At 43.6% G+C, this 16112-nt stretch overlaps 1 protein-coding gene across 3 annotated transcripts in view; it reads left to right on the plus strand.

Moving 5' to 3' along the window:
• SMARCE1 (SWI/SNF related, matrix associated, actin dependent regulator of chromatin, subfamily e, member 1) overlaps positions 1-15159 on the plus strand; it is a 45516-nt gene extending 30357 nt beyond the window's left edge. For all 3 annotated transcript variants that reach the window (XM_053259745.1, XM_053259746.1, XM_053259747.1), the window contains 4 exons: positions 3734-3906; positions 7808-7909; positions 9252-9462; positions 13254-15159. In XM_053259745.1, the coding sequence (XP_053115720.1) occupies positions 3734-3906; positions 7808-7909; positions 9252-9462; positions 13254-13465 (698 nt within the window). In that variant the 3' untranslated portion in view covers positions 13466-15159. The remainder of the gene's footprint in view (positions 1-3733; positions 3907-7807; positions 7910-9251; positions 9463-13253) is intronic.
• The last annotated feature ends 953 nt before the right edge of the window (positions 15160-16112 follow it).

Here is a 16112-nt window from a genome sequence, read left to right on the forward strand (position 1 = left end):
TCGCACAAGTAGTTAGTGCAACAGTTTTGTGCTAGTGTGACATCCTTCTGCACGAGCTTCATCAGTTCTTCTTAAGGATGGAGCAGGGAATGTGTTTGATGGGGTTGGGGCAGCTATTTCAGTAGTGGTGGGAAATAGAGGATCTGGCATTGGCAGGCCAGTAGGCCATTACAGGAGAGGGAGTCCAGTAGCTTAATTACCGTTTTCCCTTCAGGCTGCCCTGTCCGTGCTCAAGCCTCGGGGAATAGTTCCAACTCCCTACTGAACCTAACCATGCTCCTTTGTAATGCCAGGTCAGTTCAAAATAAGATTGAAATAATCCATGATCAGACTGTGGATGAAGGAGCCGACTTGGCTTGTATAACTGCGACCTGGGTGGTAAAGTATAGTGGTCCTGTGCGGGCTCAACTTCTTCCCCCAAGGTCATCTGTTGCTGAGCAGATATGTGGGAGTGGGTGGGATGGGGGGTGGCGTGGCTGTGGTCCATAAGAATAACATCTCCCTTACTAGGATCCTTGTGAGGGAACTGACTTATACTGAGTGTGTGTAGACTTGGGATAGATTGGGGATTCTGTTGGTGTACCATCCACTTAGCTGCCTAGCAGATTCCCTTGACTGAGCTGACTGAGCTGGTCATTGAGTTGGTGTTGGAGTCAGCCAGGATTTTGCTACTGGATAATTTCAACATCCACTTTAGGACTGGTTTGTCCAGTGCTGCTCAGGCATTCATAGTGGCCATGACAACTATCCCAATTAGTCCTAGGACCTACGCATGTTGCTGGTCACATGCTTGATTTGGTCTTTTGTTCATATCAGCGGGGTGTTCTGTGGGTGGGGTCTGCTGAATTTTCCCCATTGTCATGGATGGACCACTTCTTGGTTAATGTTGGTCTCACAATCATGTCCGACCCCTGCAGGGGTGGTGGCGGACCTATTAGAATAGTCCTCCCGAGGAGTCTGTTGAATCCAGTAGGATTCCATAGGGCCTTTGAGGATTTTGGAGTTGGTTCTGCCGGTTATTCTGTTGATGCCTTGGTGAATACCTGAAACAGGGAGCTTATCCAGACAGTAGACACGATCACTCCTTAACTGTAAACTGCCCTGAGCCATTTTGGAAGGGCAGTATATAAATCAAATCAAATAATAATAAATAAGTGTCCTCTCCGACCCACTTAAAAACAAGCCCCATGGTATATTGAAGAGCTACAGGAGCTGAAGTAGCAAGGTAGACAACTGGAGCGCAAATGGAGGACTCATCTTGAATTCGATAAGACACAGCATAGAGCCCATTTGAAGGTCTATGCTGTGGCAATACATGCAGTAAGGAAGCGGTTTCATTCTGCGTGTATTGCGTCTGCAAGTTCTCGTCCAGCAGAGCTGTTCCGGATTGTTAGGGGTACTCAAGCCACTTCTGTTTCAAATCTGTTTCCGGAAACAATGTCTCAGCATCTGAGCATCACATTTTGAGAAGGGCATTGCTAAAATGGAACAGGATAACAAGGATGGTGAGGAAACCGAGTTCTGTGAGGAACAGTTGAAGGAGCCTGGTTGACCTTTGCCTGGAGAAGAGAAGACTGAGGGGTAATATGATAGTCTTCAAATATCTGAAGTGCTGTTGCATAAAAGAAGAAATTGATGTTCCCGGTTGCTCCTGAGGGCAGGACTTGTACCAGTTGTTTGAAATTAGGATTCAGGCTAGACATTAGGAGGAATTTTCAAACCATAGGAGCAGACATAGGAGACATAGGAGCAGACACAAACTGCCTTGCACAATGATGAGCCCTCCTTTGCTAGAGGTTTTCAAACAGGCTGGACAGGCATCTGCCAGGAGTGTGATAGAAAATACCTACACTGAGCAGAGGATCAGGCTAGAAGGCCTCCAATGTAACATTTTGTGAATAGTGGGGATAATCAGTCAAAGAACATGGGCATTTACTTTCCATCTCCCAGAGGAAAGTTGCTCTGCTGTCTAATAATTTCTAGCCCTTACTTTTGAAAGACTGAGCAATTGGGCCTGAATCCTGCTTAGACCTGAGCTGCCCACAAACTGGTTTGTTTGGGGGCAACAATAAAAGGTTGCTGCACCGGGGTGAAATTGTGAAGCTGGGTCCTGAGCAGATGGGATACAAAAGCAAATGAGAAACTCTACTGTCTGGAAGCTCAGACCATGGTATAGTTTCTTAGGTATGGTTAGCACAAACTATGGTTTTGCATTATGTCTGAACCCATCCGGTGCCTCTCCCCGGTCTCCTGAAGCAGCTGTTTGCCCCCAAATTGGATATTTGTGCATAGCTGCTTTGGGGAGCATTTTCAGTGTGAAAACATCAGAAGGAAAAATGCTAAAACTCCTCCTCAACCCACTCCTGTACCCAATTAGACTCCTGCAGCTGTTTGGGGACTTAAAATAACTCCTTGTGGTCCACTTTCTGCTACAAGTCCGTGCTCTAGGTCTATCTGTTATTGATGAGTTAAAGGTTATGTGTAGTTTGACCCTCTAAGTAGATAAAATACAGTAGCACAAAAGACATTTAGCCTGCATGTCCAAATATTTTGGGTCATGCTTCTAGGTAGTATGATAGCTGTATTTATTTATCTATATAAGCTGCTTTTCCATTCGTAAAACCATCAAAGCAGCTCACAATTAAAACATAAGAACAATAGTAATAATAATAATAAAACCAACAGCAGCAGTAGCAGCAGCAGACCAACACACACACAGCCAGGCAATTCATAGCAACCGACTCAAATCAATAAATAAAAATTCTGCAGTGTGGGAACCAGGCAAACCTCCAGGAAAGGGAGTTCCACAGTTTAGATGCCACCACCAAAACGGAACTGCCATATATCACCCCCAGCTGTATTTCTGTTGACAGTGAAACACAAAGCAGAGCTTTAGCTGCAGACCAGTGTGTTGCCTATTATAGTGACCAAATACTTTGTGCATTACCAAGTAAAACAGGCTTTTTTCCTTGGTTGCTTAAACTTCCTTGACTTCAATGAATCTGCACTTGGAATAGGCTATCCATGCATATTGTCATTCAAAGCTACTATATGCTGAGACACCTCATTGGTCCATCTATCCCCATGATGGCTACTCTGTCTGGCAACAGCTCTCTCAGTCTCAGAGGGAAGTGCATCACCTGCTACCTGTTCCTTTGAGAAATGCCAAGGAATGTTAATGTGGAGCATGTTCTCTATCCTTGTGCTCTGGCCTCTCCTCATACATGAGTCCATTTTAACAATTCAGATTATTTTATTTTGCAGAAAAGTATACAAGCCATTGGCATAGTTTGGCCACTAGTCCAGAATTTGTTCAAGTTTCACCTACTATCATTCACACCTGAACACAGAAGTTCTCCAGTGTTATGAACTGAAATGCTAAAGATCAAACCTGAGGCCTCTTGCATGCAAAAGCACTCCTTCTGCTACTGTTCTAGGGGTAGAGCTATATATTCTATACCAGAGAAGGCCAGGGAAACCCAAATTTTAAAATCACAACTATCTGTTTTAATGGTATGTGTACTTTCTTTTGCTGAATTCTGCTTCCAGGCCTCAGGATTCAGAGAGCTTGAAAGTTCTTGGTAAGGGTATGGAAGTAACAGAAAGGAATGGAGGGAACAGAAGGACGTTGAATTTGAGGTTATATAGCCAGTCTTCCCTGTGAAACTGAGCTATGGTAGCAGTATGCAAGTTGCACTTCTATAATTTGCAGCTGTGTATATCTTCGTTTCAGATTATGACGACGGATTTTCCATGAAACACACGGCTACAGCCCGTTTCCAGAGAAACCACCGCTTAATTAGTGAGATCCTGAGTGAAAGCGTAGTTCCTGATGTCCGTTCAGTGGTCACCACAGCGAGGATGCAAGTTCTCAAACGCCAAGTCCAGTCCTTAATGGTTCACCAGGTAAAACTTGGATTCTTGGAAACTAATGTAATAGATTTTGGGAGGGAAAATTGTATATAGGTAGGATTCTGTTTGGTTTGCTTGGTTTAAAATATTTATACCCCATCCTTCCAGACTCAGAACATTAATAAAATTAATAAAGTCAAACAAGTTAAAAGATTAGGCTAAAACCACATTTCAAATTACACATTTCAAATTAAAAGTTATTAATAAAAAGCTCAAAACAGAACTATAAAAACAAAAGAACCTACCAAGTATAAGCAGCAGGTAAAACATTTAAAAGCCTCTTTTTAAAAGATGTGTGTTTAATTATTTTTTAAAAACACTGAGGTATGGAGCATGGCAAAGCGCTTCGGGGAGGGTGTTCCAAAGCCGAGGGGCCACAGCTAAAAAGGCTCTGTCTCTAGGCCCCACCAACCGGATCTTTGTTAGTGGTGGGGCCATGAGCAGGGCTTGAGATGTTGAGCAGAGGGCCCTGGAGGTTCATATGGGCGAACCTTTGCCTATACTTTTCCATGATGCAGCCTGCTGGTATTGTGTAATACAGTTCTAGAACCATAAGACATATCCTTACTTTGGGCCACTGTGTGAAACAGGATGCTGGACTAGATGCGCCTTGGGCCTGATCCAGCAGGGCTGTTCTTATGTACTACCCATCTTTGACTGGTTTGAAACCAGTTTAACTGGCATATATTTTCCTCAAACCCTGGAATCTGTAGTGCAGTGAGGGTACTGACAGTCTCTGTTCTTGGAGAACCTTTGCCCCATAATGATGCCTAGATTTTCTTGGTTGCGAATTATTCCAGCTGACATTGATCTGAAACATATCTGTAGTGTAGGCATACCAGTTGGTTTAGAAAAGACCAGAACACTCTGTTTCAAATCCCTGTTGAGAGGGAGGATAGTGCCTTAGCTGCCTGGTCCCAGAAAACTTGACGCAACCTTAAAAAGAGTGTGCCTCGTGTAGGGAGCCGATGAACCACAGAAAGGTGCTTATAGAGCAGAGAGAGTTCCTTATGGGAAGGACCTGCAAAGTTGTTAGTAAAGTTTGACATGAGAGAGGATTGCACAATTTCACCTGGAGATTTATCAAAGCCCGACCCTGCACATCTTTTAGAAATCTATTATATTAATTCTCGTAGACGTGCCTCTGTGGGGATCCATCCCGGCAACCCAGCGGATTGGCTGGGCGGTGGAGACGTCGGATTGGACTGGCAGCGGTTGGCCGCGTAGGGAAGTGGCCGTTTGGGGAGGAAGGGAAAGGAAGGAAAGCAGGCAAGTGGAGAGGAGAACTGAACGGACTGGGGCAGAAGGGAGGGAGGAAGCTGAGGGGAGAGAAAGCGGGGGAGCCTGGCTGGGCAGAGACAAACAGTTGGCCGCTTCGGAAGATGCTCTCTAGAGGGAGGGCTGCAGGAAGGAGCTGGCTGAATGCTTGGCGGCCCAACACCAGGGACTGGAGGAAGGAGGATGCGGCAACGGCTATCAGGGAAAACACAAGCAGGCTAAAAAGCGGAGGCGGGGGGTGGGGGAGCACGAATGAGAGAGAGAGAAAGAGAGAGAGAGAGGTGGAAACGGAGGAGGGAGCAAGCTGGGGCAGAAGGCTTGGGTGGGAGGGGAGTAGGGCAGAAGGTGGGGGGAGTGTACAGAGTGAGTGAGAGGCGCTGTGTGGGGGACAGAGCAAGCAAGAGAGTCGCGTAGGGGGAGACACAGAGCGAGCGAGAGAGGCGCGCGGGGGGAGAGACAGAGTGAGTGAGAGAGGCGCGCGGGGGGGGGGACAGAACAAGCGAGAGAGATGCTGTGGGGGCGGGACAGAGAGAGAGAGCTGTTGTGGGGGGGGGGGAACAGAGCGAGTGAGAGAGCTGTGGGAGGACCAGCCAAATGAATTCTCCCAGCTAAACCCAAAAAGGAAATGAACTACTGCACAGATGCTCTGTGCGGGTTCAGCTAGTAGTTTTAAATGTTTTCATTCATGCTGGCTTTTGGTGGCCGCTGCCCCTGCTGGAAACAGGACTAGATGGACCTTTGGCCTGATCCAGCAAAACACTTATTAGGTTCTTGTTGGGTCGAACAACTATTATCTGCCTCATGTCCTTGAGACTGGGCAGGCTATAAGTCAAATAAATATCATGCTGAATGGCATTGGAGCTTCTGAAGGAGGCTGGAGGAGGAGCAGCAGCTTTCAGGGGATCTTGTTTTCCATGAGAGATGGGGGAGAAAAGCAAATTTGGAATCTCTTCACTATTTCTTAACTATTAAGATTGATCTTGGTTCTTTTGTTGGGCTCTGAAATAATAGCAATAGCAATAGCACTTACATTTATATACTGCTCTATAGCCGGAGCATAATCCATAATGTAGGTCTGTCTAGTCTGAAAGTGCTGCATGGATACAGAAGCTATTCCTTTTTAGAAAAGTGTGTGGGAAATCAACATACTTAGGAATGTTTGCTTAGACATATTGGAGTCCTGTCCAGCTGTAGCCCTCGCTTTAAAATGTCCTTCCCCCTCTAATCTATAGCTCCATGAGTTCTGCAATATGCACAAGAAATTCCTGCTGTAGCCATGCACACCTACTCCTCCACTCGTGGAAGGGAGTTCTGTGTGTGCATTGTAGCCCCCACACTAGCAAGATGTCACAACTAATGTTTGGCGAAGCTTCTTTTGCATTTTTCCCAATCTTTATTTTGTTTTATATTCTCTTCCTCCTCACCCTAAAAGACTCTCTTATATCACTCAACTGTTGCTCTTGTTAAGGATACGCAATTTAACACTGTTCCTCAGTCCACGGGTTGTTCTTGCAAATGGGCAAAATTGTCTAATTACAAATATGAGTGCATTTCAGTCTAACAGCTTTGGCATATCCTCCAAGACCTGGATGCACACGCCAGGCATAGGGATCTTTCTGCCCAGAGAATTTACCTCTCCCTCACTTTTTTGGGGAGGGGTGAGAGGCAAGGTCCAATGTTCAGTGCTTTAGGTAGTATCTGTTGGGAGATCAAATGTAATAAAAGGTGTGGTCTCTCTTAATATTCCTGTGCATTCTGTGCTCTGTCACAGAGATGCAATTCGTGAACCAGGTGAAACTGGCAGCGGCTTCTTTTAAAGATGTTGTTGCAACTTTTCATTAGCATGTAACTGCCAAAATCTATTTCTTTAATGTAGGTTAATTTTCCTCATTGCTAAATATGTGGGCTAAATGTTTTCTCTCTCTAATGTTTAGAATACAAAATAAATGACACACAACTTGGGATGCCTCTTTAAATAATTCCCTTAACCTAAAGTATTTGCTCCACTGTGTTGGACCCATACCAAAGGACCTTGCTACACACCTGTACATATCTTATATTGTGCCATGAGGGAATCTTAATCACTGATCAGCAATCTGTAAAATATGAATTCAAGCAGTTGGGCATTAATATTTGTCTTAGTTTGAAGCATAGGTAAAACTAGCACTTCTGCAGTCACGTGTAAAAACTTAAAAATATGTACAGTCTTTTTACAAAGCATTCAAAATATACTGGTAAACTGCCAAAAATAAACTTGACTTCTCTTGCTGGCAGAAATTAATCTTTCATGTCTACAGTACAAAATTAAACTGGTCAAGGCGTACCCCCCAAATGAATCCTTGGAATCATGATTCTCTACGTTGTATAGAACAGAAATTCTATAGAACAGGGGAGGGAGAAGTTGTGCCAATTAAACTGTCATAACAGGTTTATATTTTTGATAATATAACCTCTTTCTCTTGTTTCTGAGATCATCTGCTTCTATTTCAGACTAAGCAATCTACAGTGTTTTCATGCCCTCTCCCTAGTACTGCAGTAATTCACATGCACATTTGATTTAACATGTTTGTGACTGTTCACTTCAAATGGTAATTTTTTTGTTGGTTTTTGTTCTCAGCGGAAATTGGAAGCTGAACTCCTGCAGATAGAAGAACGTCACCAGGACAAAAAGAGAAAATTCTTGGAGAGTACAGAATCCTTTAACAATGAGCTGAAGAGGGTATGATTCAGTAAATCGTTTCTGCCTATAGCATGAAGGCTAGTGAGTTCCTGATTTCCTTTTCAATCCAGATAGAACAGTGGTGTGTGTATTTATTTGGCTTGGTCCATGGTGCCCCAGATCTCCAAAATCACAGTCGGGATTTTATCATCTCCTGTCATAACTTGTTTCTGCAATTGGTCTGTTAAGCCCACGTAGATGTTGTATCTGGAAATACCAGGGATTGAGCCTGGGACCTTTATACCTGCAATGAAAGTTTACTATTGTACATGCATTGAACACAAGGTGTCAGTAACGTGTGTGTGTGTGTGTGTGTGTGTGTGTGTGTGTGTGTGTGTGTGTGCGCAGATTGTGTGTACATTGAACATAATGTGTGAATAGGGCACCAGTATACTGACAGTATAAGGCAGCTTGATGTTTTCATCCCATTCCATGGACCAAAGGTGGGCAGAAGGGAGGATATGGTCTCTTCAGCAGCCATCAGGCAGTGGACAAAGTAGACCTTGATCTGATCCAGCAAGGCCCTTATTAAGCAAGAATACACATGAGCTCCCTTAATATAAAGGGATGGGTCTGAAGCTGAGTGATAGGGCATCTGCTTTCCATGCAGGAGGTCCCACGTTAAATCCCGTCATCTCCAGGTAGGACTGGGGGAAACTCCTGTTTTGAAAGCCTGGAGAGTAATTGCCCATCAGATTAGACAATACTAAGTTTAGTATAAGGCAGCCTTCTAGGAACCTGCAACACAGCATAGTTATGCCTTATCCCAAGTCATCAGTCTTCCTTGGTAATTTAAAATATGTACATATATACAAATTTAAAATAACCATAGGGTTATTTCTGGTCAACTGTGGAAAACTGGTCAGCCCATTGCTGCTGGTCAGTATTATCACTAGTCAGTATAGTACAATAGTATCCCTCTCTTTCAGACGTGGAGCTGAGAGCTAAACTACATGTGACATCGAGCACATCCTTGACCTTGGGCATGCCTTGGCAGCTTCCCTCCCAAGACAATCAGCAGCTATGGAGAGGGTAGGGGAGCCCTAGATCAGGATTGCAGTGGGGATAAGGGTTAAATAACCCTTGCTGTGATCCCAATTCAGATTGGAGGCACTGCAACTGCTGTTTAGCAGGGAGGACACAAGCATACCAGAGCCAGTGATGTGCTTGACATGATGTATAGCTTGACACTGGCTGAAAGAGAATGGCTTGCATAAAGCCACCCAGTTAATTCTTGTGGAGATGAGATTTGAATCCTACCATCAGGATGATAGAGCAGCCTGATGAGAGCTCTAGATTTAAAAAAATGAAGAGAGACATTGTATTTCTCCTCTAATCCTAGCTGTGCAGCCTGAAGGTCGAGGTGGACATGGAGAAAATTGCAGCGGAAATAGCCCAGGCCGAGGAACAGGCCCGCAAGAGGCAGGAGGAAAGGGAGAAAGAAGCTGCAGAACAAGCAGAGCGCAATCAGATCAGCGCAGGCACTGACGAGGAGCAAGTGGCTAGCAAGCCAGAGGAGAAGAAAGATGAGGGAAACACACCTATGGAAACAGGTAACCTTTTATGAAGATTAACAGCTACCATGGATGAAGAGACAGTAAATAAATAAACAAAAATCTGAAGCCTTTAAAAATGTTTTGACATCAGCATTAGATAGCATGGCATCTTTGAGGTAACTTATGTTAAGAAAGCATACGTTTTCATAGGCTATAGCCCAGACCTTACTTTATCTCCTTTCAGGGTGGATAAAAATCAATGATTTTTTTAAAAAAAATTAAATCAGATTTTTAAAATTTAAATCAGATTTTTTTAAATAAAATACTTTTTGAGGAAAAAATCTATCTAAAGATAGTTTTCTATTTAAGATACATTATAATCCAAAGGTCCATCCATCATGATAGTCCATATAGTCCATCCATCATGAAATAAAGATTAGTTTTTAGCTATGTAGCATGAGGCTGTATATATGCAATGTTTAAATTTTTTGGTAAATGAATTCCATTAATCTATTCACAATGTCACGCTCTTCCAGAGGTTTCTGTAAAATTATTTTGGTCAATTTTTCTATCTAGAAGAGGACCAAAAATGAAACCTTCATCTGGTTATAAATATTAAGATTATACCAGCAAGAATGAGTCTTTATGTCAAAAACCATGATTTAAATCTAGTCTTACTGACTAATGATTTAAATCAATTTGATTTAAATCAAATCCACCCTGTCTCCTTTACAAGTAACATACTTGGAAAACAAACAGGACTGCCAGGGACAAATACAGATTTTATTGAATATACTAGTCTAGGTGCCAGGGTGAAATTTCTAGGTGTCATGGTTCCCTGGCACCTGGGATTTGGCAAACGCTGCTATGGCCTATTTTTTTCCAGCCACCAGTGACATCCTTTGTTTTGTGGCTAGATTTTCCCTTCTCAGCCCATCTTTTAATTTGTGTGCATGTGTACACCTGATATACTTGCTTGCCACCTTCAGAAAGGATAGTGGGGTTGTGGGGGGTGGTTCCTGTACCTGTTCTTCATTAGTGTATTTGTTACATAATACATGTATGTAACCTATCAAACATAGCCTCTGTTTGGAAGGTCACAAAAGTCATTGAGGAAAGGCAATATAATTAGAATATATAAATATATCCATGAATAGTATATTTGTATTATTACAAATAATGATGCCCTTTCAGTAACACAAAAAGGAACTTGAATAATTATAACTCTCTACTGTACAAGTTCAGGAAACAAGCTAAGAAGGAGCCTTACAGAAGCTCTTGCTAAAATGCCCAGAAGGATAACCTGTATCTAATTAACCATTCTGGTCTTTGTTTTAAGTCTGTGGAGTTCCTCCAGAACAATGTTCAGTAGGGGTGTGCACAGACCAGTCTGGGGCCATGCAAGAGGCCTTCGGACTGGTCCGGAATTCGACCGGTCCGGCGGGGTGGGGAGTGTGGCTTTAAGGGCGGGAGGGGTAGTACTTACCCCCGCCACTCTTCACCCTCCGGCGCTGGACTTTGCTAAAACGTTTTTGGGGCGGCAGAGTTCCTTCCTGCCGCCCCTGCCCCCGTCGTTGTCTGCAGAGTTTGCAAGCAGTAGAAGCTGGTGCCACACATGTGCCCATTGCGGCCCCAAAAACGTTTTAGCAAAGTCCAGCGCCGGAGGGGGAAGAGTGGCGGGTGGGGGGGAAGTACTACCCCCCTCCCCCACCCTTAAAGCGACACTCCCCCCAGTGCCGGACCACGCCTCCATGGTTCCGTGCACATCCCTAATGTTCAGCAGCTGCTTGTTAAGACAGAAGTACTGTGCATAGATTCTCACATTTCACCACAGCAAGTCTGATCCACACGCCTTCCTCAGCCAAAAGAAAATTGTTTGAACTTTCCCAATGAAGGGCAGAATAAATAAATCTTGCTTAGTTTAGCAACTCGCATTTCTCATTGGAAATGTGTGCAGGGTCTCTTTAATCCTTGAAATACAGACTCCAGAAGAGACCATAGGAAAACAGTGGGCCTACCTTGTTGGTTTTTGCTCACAAGGGGGTATTGATATAGCTCCTTTCAGCAAATTTCTCAAGGCAGTTTACAACAAAAAACATAAAACTATCACAACAGTGTTAAAGCAGCCTTGCAGTTAAAACATTAAAAAGGTCTCCGCCTGGCACTGAAAGGATAGCAGTGTAGATACCAAGTGAACCTGTCTGGAGAGGGAGTTCCAGAAATGGGTGCCAAAACCAAAAAGGCCCGCTCTCTGGTTGCCACCTGTTTCGTTTAGATGAGGCACCCTGAGGAGACTATCTCATTGTATGGGCAGGTTGAAGAGGGAGCAGGCATTCCGTCAGGTGGTCCATTCTAAGCCATATAAAGCTTTAAAGGTGGACACCAGCCTCTTAAATTATACTCAGAAATGGAATGGGGGACTGTGAATTTCTTTAAGCACAGGTGAGATGTTCCCACCATGCAGTCCTAGTTAGCACCCATATTAAAAACCAGCTACCCTGTTAATTCTATTTATAGTTTCATTTATATCATTTGTTACCCACCCTTCCCGCCTCCACACAGACACACCACGTTTTTTCTGTCTTGCTTTAATCATGAACACTTTGAGGACACAAGTTCATCTTATTTTTATATAAAAATAAATATTTTGTGAGGTCCACACAATTAGAATTAAACAACCAACACCATATCTATATCTGATAGAGAGAGAATGAGGCAATTAGCTCACTGATCCCAATGAGCTAATTGCCCCATACACACACACACACACACACACACACTCTCTCTCTCTCTCTCTCTCTCTCTCTCACACACACACACACACACACACACACACACACACACACACACACACACACACTTCACTCAGCCTAGTAATTTATTACAGTCGTAATAGTAGTGTCTCCTCATTTTTCTTCCCACCTTCCCACTAGCAACTTCTTCTGTCCCTTGGCCCTTGCACCAGCAGTTTAACTCCTTCACCTTCAAAATGCACATGAGCAGCCCATGACAGCACAGCAGTCCACTCAATGGATGGAAGAGGGGAGGCTCCTTTTAATAAAAAGTGAAGTAAAAGTGCATAGAGCCAGCAGCTAGGGAAGTTTCAACTACTGAAGCCTGCATTTAGCTCAGGCAAAGTTAGGGGAGTGGGGTGACCACTGTTCCCAAAAACCTATGTTCTTCTGTTTAATTTGACATTTCGTTCATGTCTCCGTGTTCACAGTCAGTGCTGTAATAACCCGTCCATTTAGTACAACTTCACTTTAGTACACAGATTGCTGCCATGTAACTTGAAGTTCTGGGAGTAGAGTGGGCTGCAGAAATTTAGATAATTCGTTCGGGAATTCCAGATAGGCTAAGGTACAAACAATGGGCGACATCCTGCATAGGCTCCCATCAATGCTAAGGACCCTCTGGGGCTGCTCCGCACCTTCAAAGGCAGCCCCAGGAATGTAGTGTCTAGGCTGCTGCACAGTGACCCTAAAGCATTTCCAGACAGCAGTGCAGTGCACCTTTCCACTGTTTGCAGTGGGAAGGAACACTTGAGTTATTATCCAGAAGTGCTTTAAAATCATTCTGCAGCTGCTCCGTCACTCGGTTGGGGCTGCCTTTGTCTCAAGGTACACAGCAGCCCCAGAGGGTCCTTAGCATCAGTGAGAGTCTGTGCAGAATATCACCACTCTATATAATATGCATGATGGCTTTTAAGCCAGGACCACTTTGTTTTCCTTCCATACATGCTATTTGTTTTTTGACTCCGTTCTATTGTATGTATCTGAAAAACTTTCTAACAAAAAGTCAAGCTTTGGATAACTTTACTGACAAAGAGAAATGAATGTCTCTGGCAGAGGAGCCTCCTACAGAGGAAACAATCGAGAGTCAGCAAAATGGCGAAGGGACCTCCACTCCGGAAGACAAAGAGAGCGGCCAAGAAGGAGTTGAAAGCATGGCAGAGGAAGGGACGAGCGACAGCAACACTGGCTCCGAAAGCAACAGCGCCCTGGTGGAAGAACCCCCAGCTGACCCAGTCACTGCAGAAGACAGTGAAAAGAAAGAATAAATGTGTCCTTTTTCATGTATCACTCTTTTCCAAATGTTTGATGGAATGGTATTTTGAAGAGGGGGGAAGTGGTATGTAAATTGCTCTTGGTATTTTGCATTTTGGTCACAACTAAACAGATACTGGGCATTTTAACTTTTTGTGAGTAATATGATGCCCCTAAGCTCAATTTCCCGGGGCAAGGAAGGGCTTCAGGCTGTTCACCTGGCACAAAAGCAGATGCTAGCTTGCACTCCACTGCATTCTGATCCACAACAGCAGCATCTCACTTCTACCAAGGACACAATTTGTGTTTTTTTATTATTTGCATTATTTAAAAAATCCTATATCCTTTCCTCTTTTTAGGGAAATGTTTTGGAGGGTTGAAGAAGCGTCTAAACCCCTTGTTATTAAAAGTCCTCTCTGCTCTTAATGGGAGCCTGACAGCTTAGTCTCTGATGGTTTGTTCCCTAAAAATCACTCTCCCTTCTTCCACGTCATTTAAGGGTACATGTGGAATTGATATTCCAAACGTCAGCTCCAGTCAGAAAGGTCTGAAAATCAGCTGTCTGTGAATCAGATTATTTCCACATGATTTAAGTTGCCATTCTTCATTTTTACTGAGAAACAAAGTTTTTTTCATGTGCCCATTAGATCTAAAACAGAAGCACTGAGAATGTAAAGCTTTTTCAAGAAGCTTCTCAGTTGTTTCTTTGTCCCCATCTATAAAATACCTTTTTAAAAAATGTTTGTTTTTAGCCATTTTTAAAAACTGTCCTTTTGCAACTTGCTTCACGGAAGAGCATGAAAAAGTAGATTATGAGTAACAGCCACAATAACAAGGTATACCTCATTACTTTGCTCTCAGTCACCAGATGTGTGTTATTACTTTGCTCTTAACATTCCCATTTTCAGGACATGTAAAAGAAAACCAGCTGCAGAGTTGGGCATACTTGACACCTTCAGCACTGAAAACAGACTAGAAACGTAACATTTCAAATCTCTGGAGTACTTCCATTGTGCTTGAAAACCAGCTTTAAGCTAAATGTTCCTTTACCACCTCCATTTTCCTTCCTGCAGCAGCCCCACTTCTTGCAAATGCACAGAAAGGGGTATGTGGTTTCTCCCAAGGCACATTACTCTTCAGGGCCTCCTGCCAAAACGAGTTGCATTGTGCTGCTTCGTTACATCTTGGGGCTGGTTGCGGTAATATGGGATCCCTCTCTTGAGGGTTGCCCCCGCCCCAGTGCTCTTTGATCCTTTTGTTGAGAATGGCTTAATGTCAAGGCGTGGTGGAACACAATCTGATGCAGTTATTTGAAACTTGTCGGGCCTCCTTTTCCCTTCCCCGACTGTGCCCCACCACGAAAGCACCATGCAAACAATTTGCATCAAAATGAGCATTTCAAATCCCTTACACCATCACGAAGTTATTTGTGTGTGTGTGTGTGTGTGTGTGTGTTTCCCCCCCCCCCCACTTTCAACACAAGCTGTCTGAGAATTCTGCTGCAGGGTTGCCCTCTGTAGGCGTCTCCTCTAAGGATTAAAAGAAGAAGAAAAATAGAAAGCTAAAGTGAAGACAACACTGGTTTTGTGAATGTCTCCTAATCCATTATTGGTTTATGGTTTTGTGTTTGTTTTTTAAAAAAAACCTCTTTGGTCTCTTTTAAATGGTTTTTGATGTAATAAACTAGAATATGTTTTAAGAAAATGAACAGGCTGCAGCAGTTGGTACTTACCTCTTGGTTGTAAAGCTCTGCTATCCTGCGAAAAGGAACAGTAGAACTCTCTGCAGAGTTAACATTTTTCTTCAAGGATAGCATTCTTTCCAGTTAATAAAAACTCACTGGTTCCTATCCAGTTCCAGTTGCGAGGTGCAACAACTAGGGACCCCAGAGGCATTCACAACATATTTTTAAAAAATGCACATCCAGCTAGTTCTGTGGGGCTCATATGAGCATCTCAATTATGACTGCACCCAAGCTGCTGCTTGTATTTTGGGAACCTTTTTAGAAGTGTCAGAAGTGCCCTTCTCTTTGAAAGACTTGGTTATTATGAAAAAAATGTTTGCCTGTATGTTTTACTTAACCTCTCTTGCTGTGTCTCAGTTGGCTTTGCTTGCCTCACTTTTGTCACCAAGTAGCCCATTATAATTGACCGGGTTGTATGTTGGCATTATTCCATTCACATTAGTCCTTGTCTGGCATTTTAGTAAATGGGGTCACTGTACTCACATACCGTATAACCGAGAGCATGCTTGGCCACCCCACCCCACCTTGACGTGCTCTGAAAGCTTCCCCTTCTCCCCCCACTTCCCATGCTTAAGCATTTGAAAAGGCAAAAACTGTACTCCTAGGGAGATCCTCCCCATGATGCAGAATGCTGGGGTGAGTTTTTATTAACTGGAAAGAATGCTGTCCTTGAAGAAAAATGTGCCCCAGCATTTCTGATCATGTGAAGAATTTCGCCATGGTGTAAAGGATGGAGTGTATAGCAGTGAGGTGGCGCTTCCAAGGGCACTGTCAGGCATACAGTGTGCAAGTACAGCATCCCCACTTTATATAATATCTGAGCAGGCCTTTAGTGATTCCTGATTGACTAGATTGCCTGGAAGACTAATCCCGGAAGCAGTAACTAGAAGGAACAAAATGGCAGCAAAGTAGTAACA

Source organism: Hemicordylus capensis, chromosome 6, assembly GCF_027244095.1.
Source record: "Hemicordylus capensis ecotype Gifberg chromosome 6, rHemCap1.1.pri, whole genome shotgun sequence".
NCBI lineage: Eukaryota > Metazoa > Chordata > Lepidosauria > Squamata > Cordylidae > Hemicordylus > Hemicordylus capensis.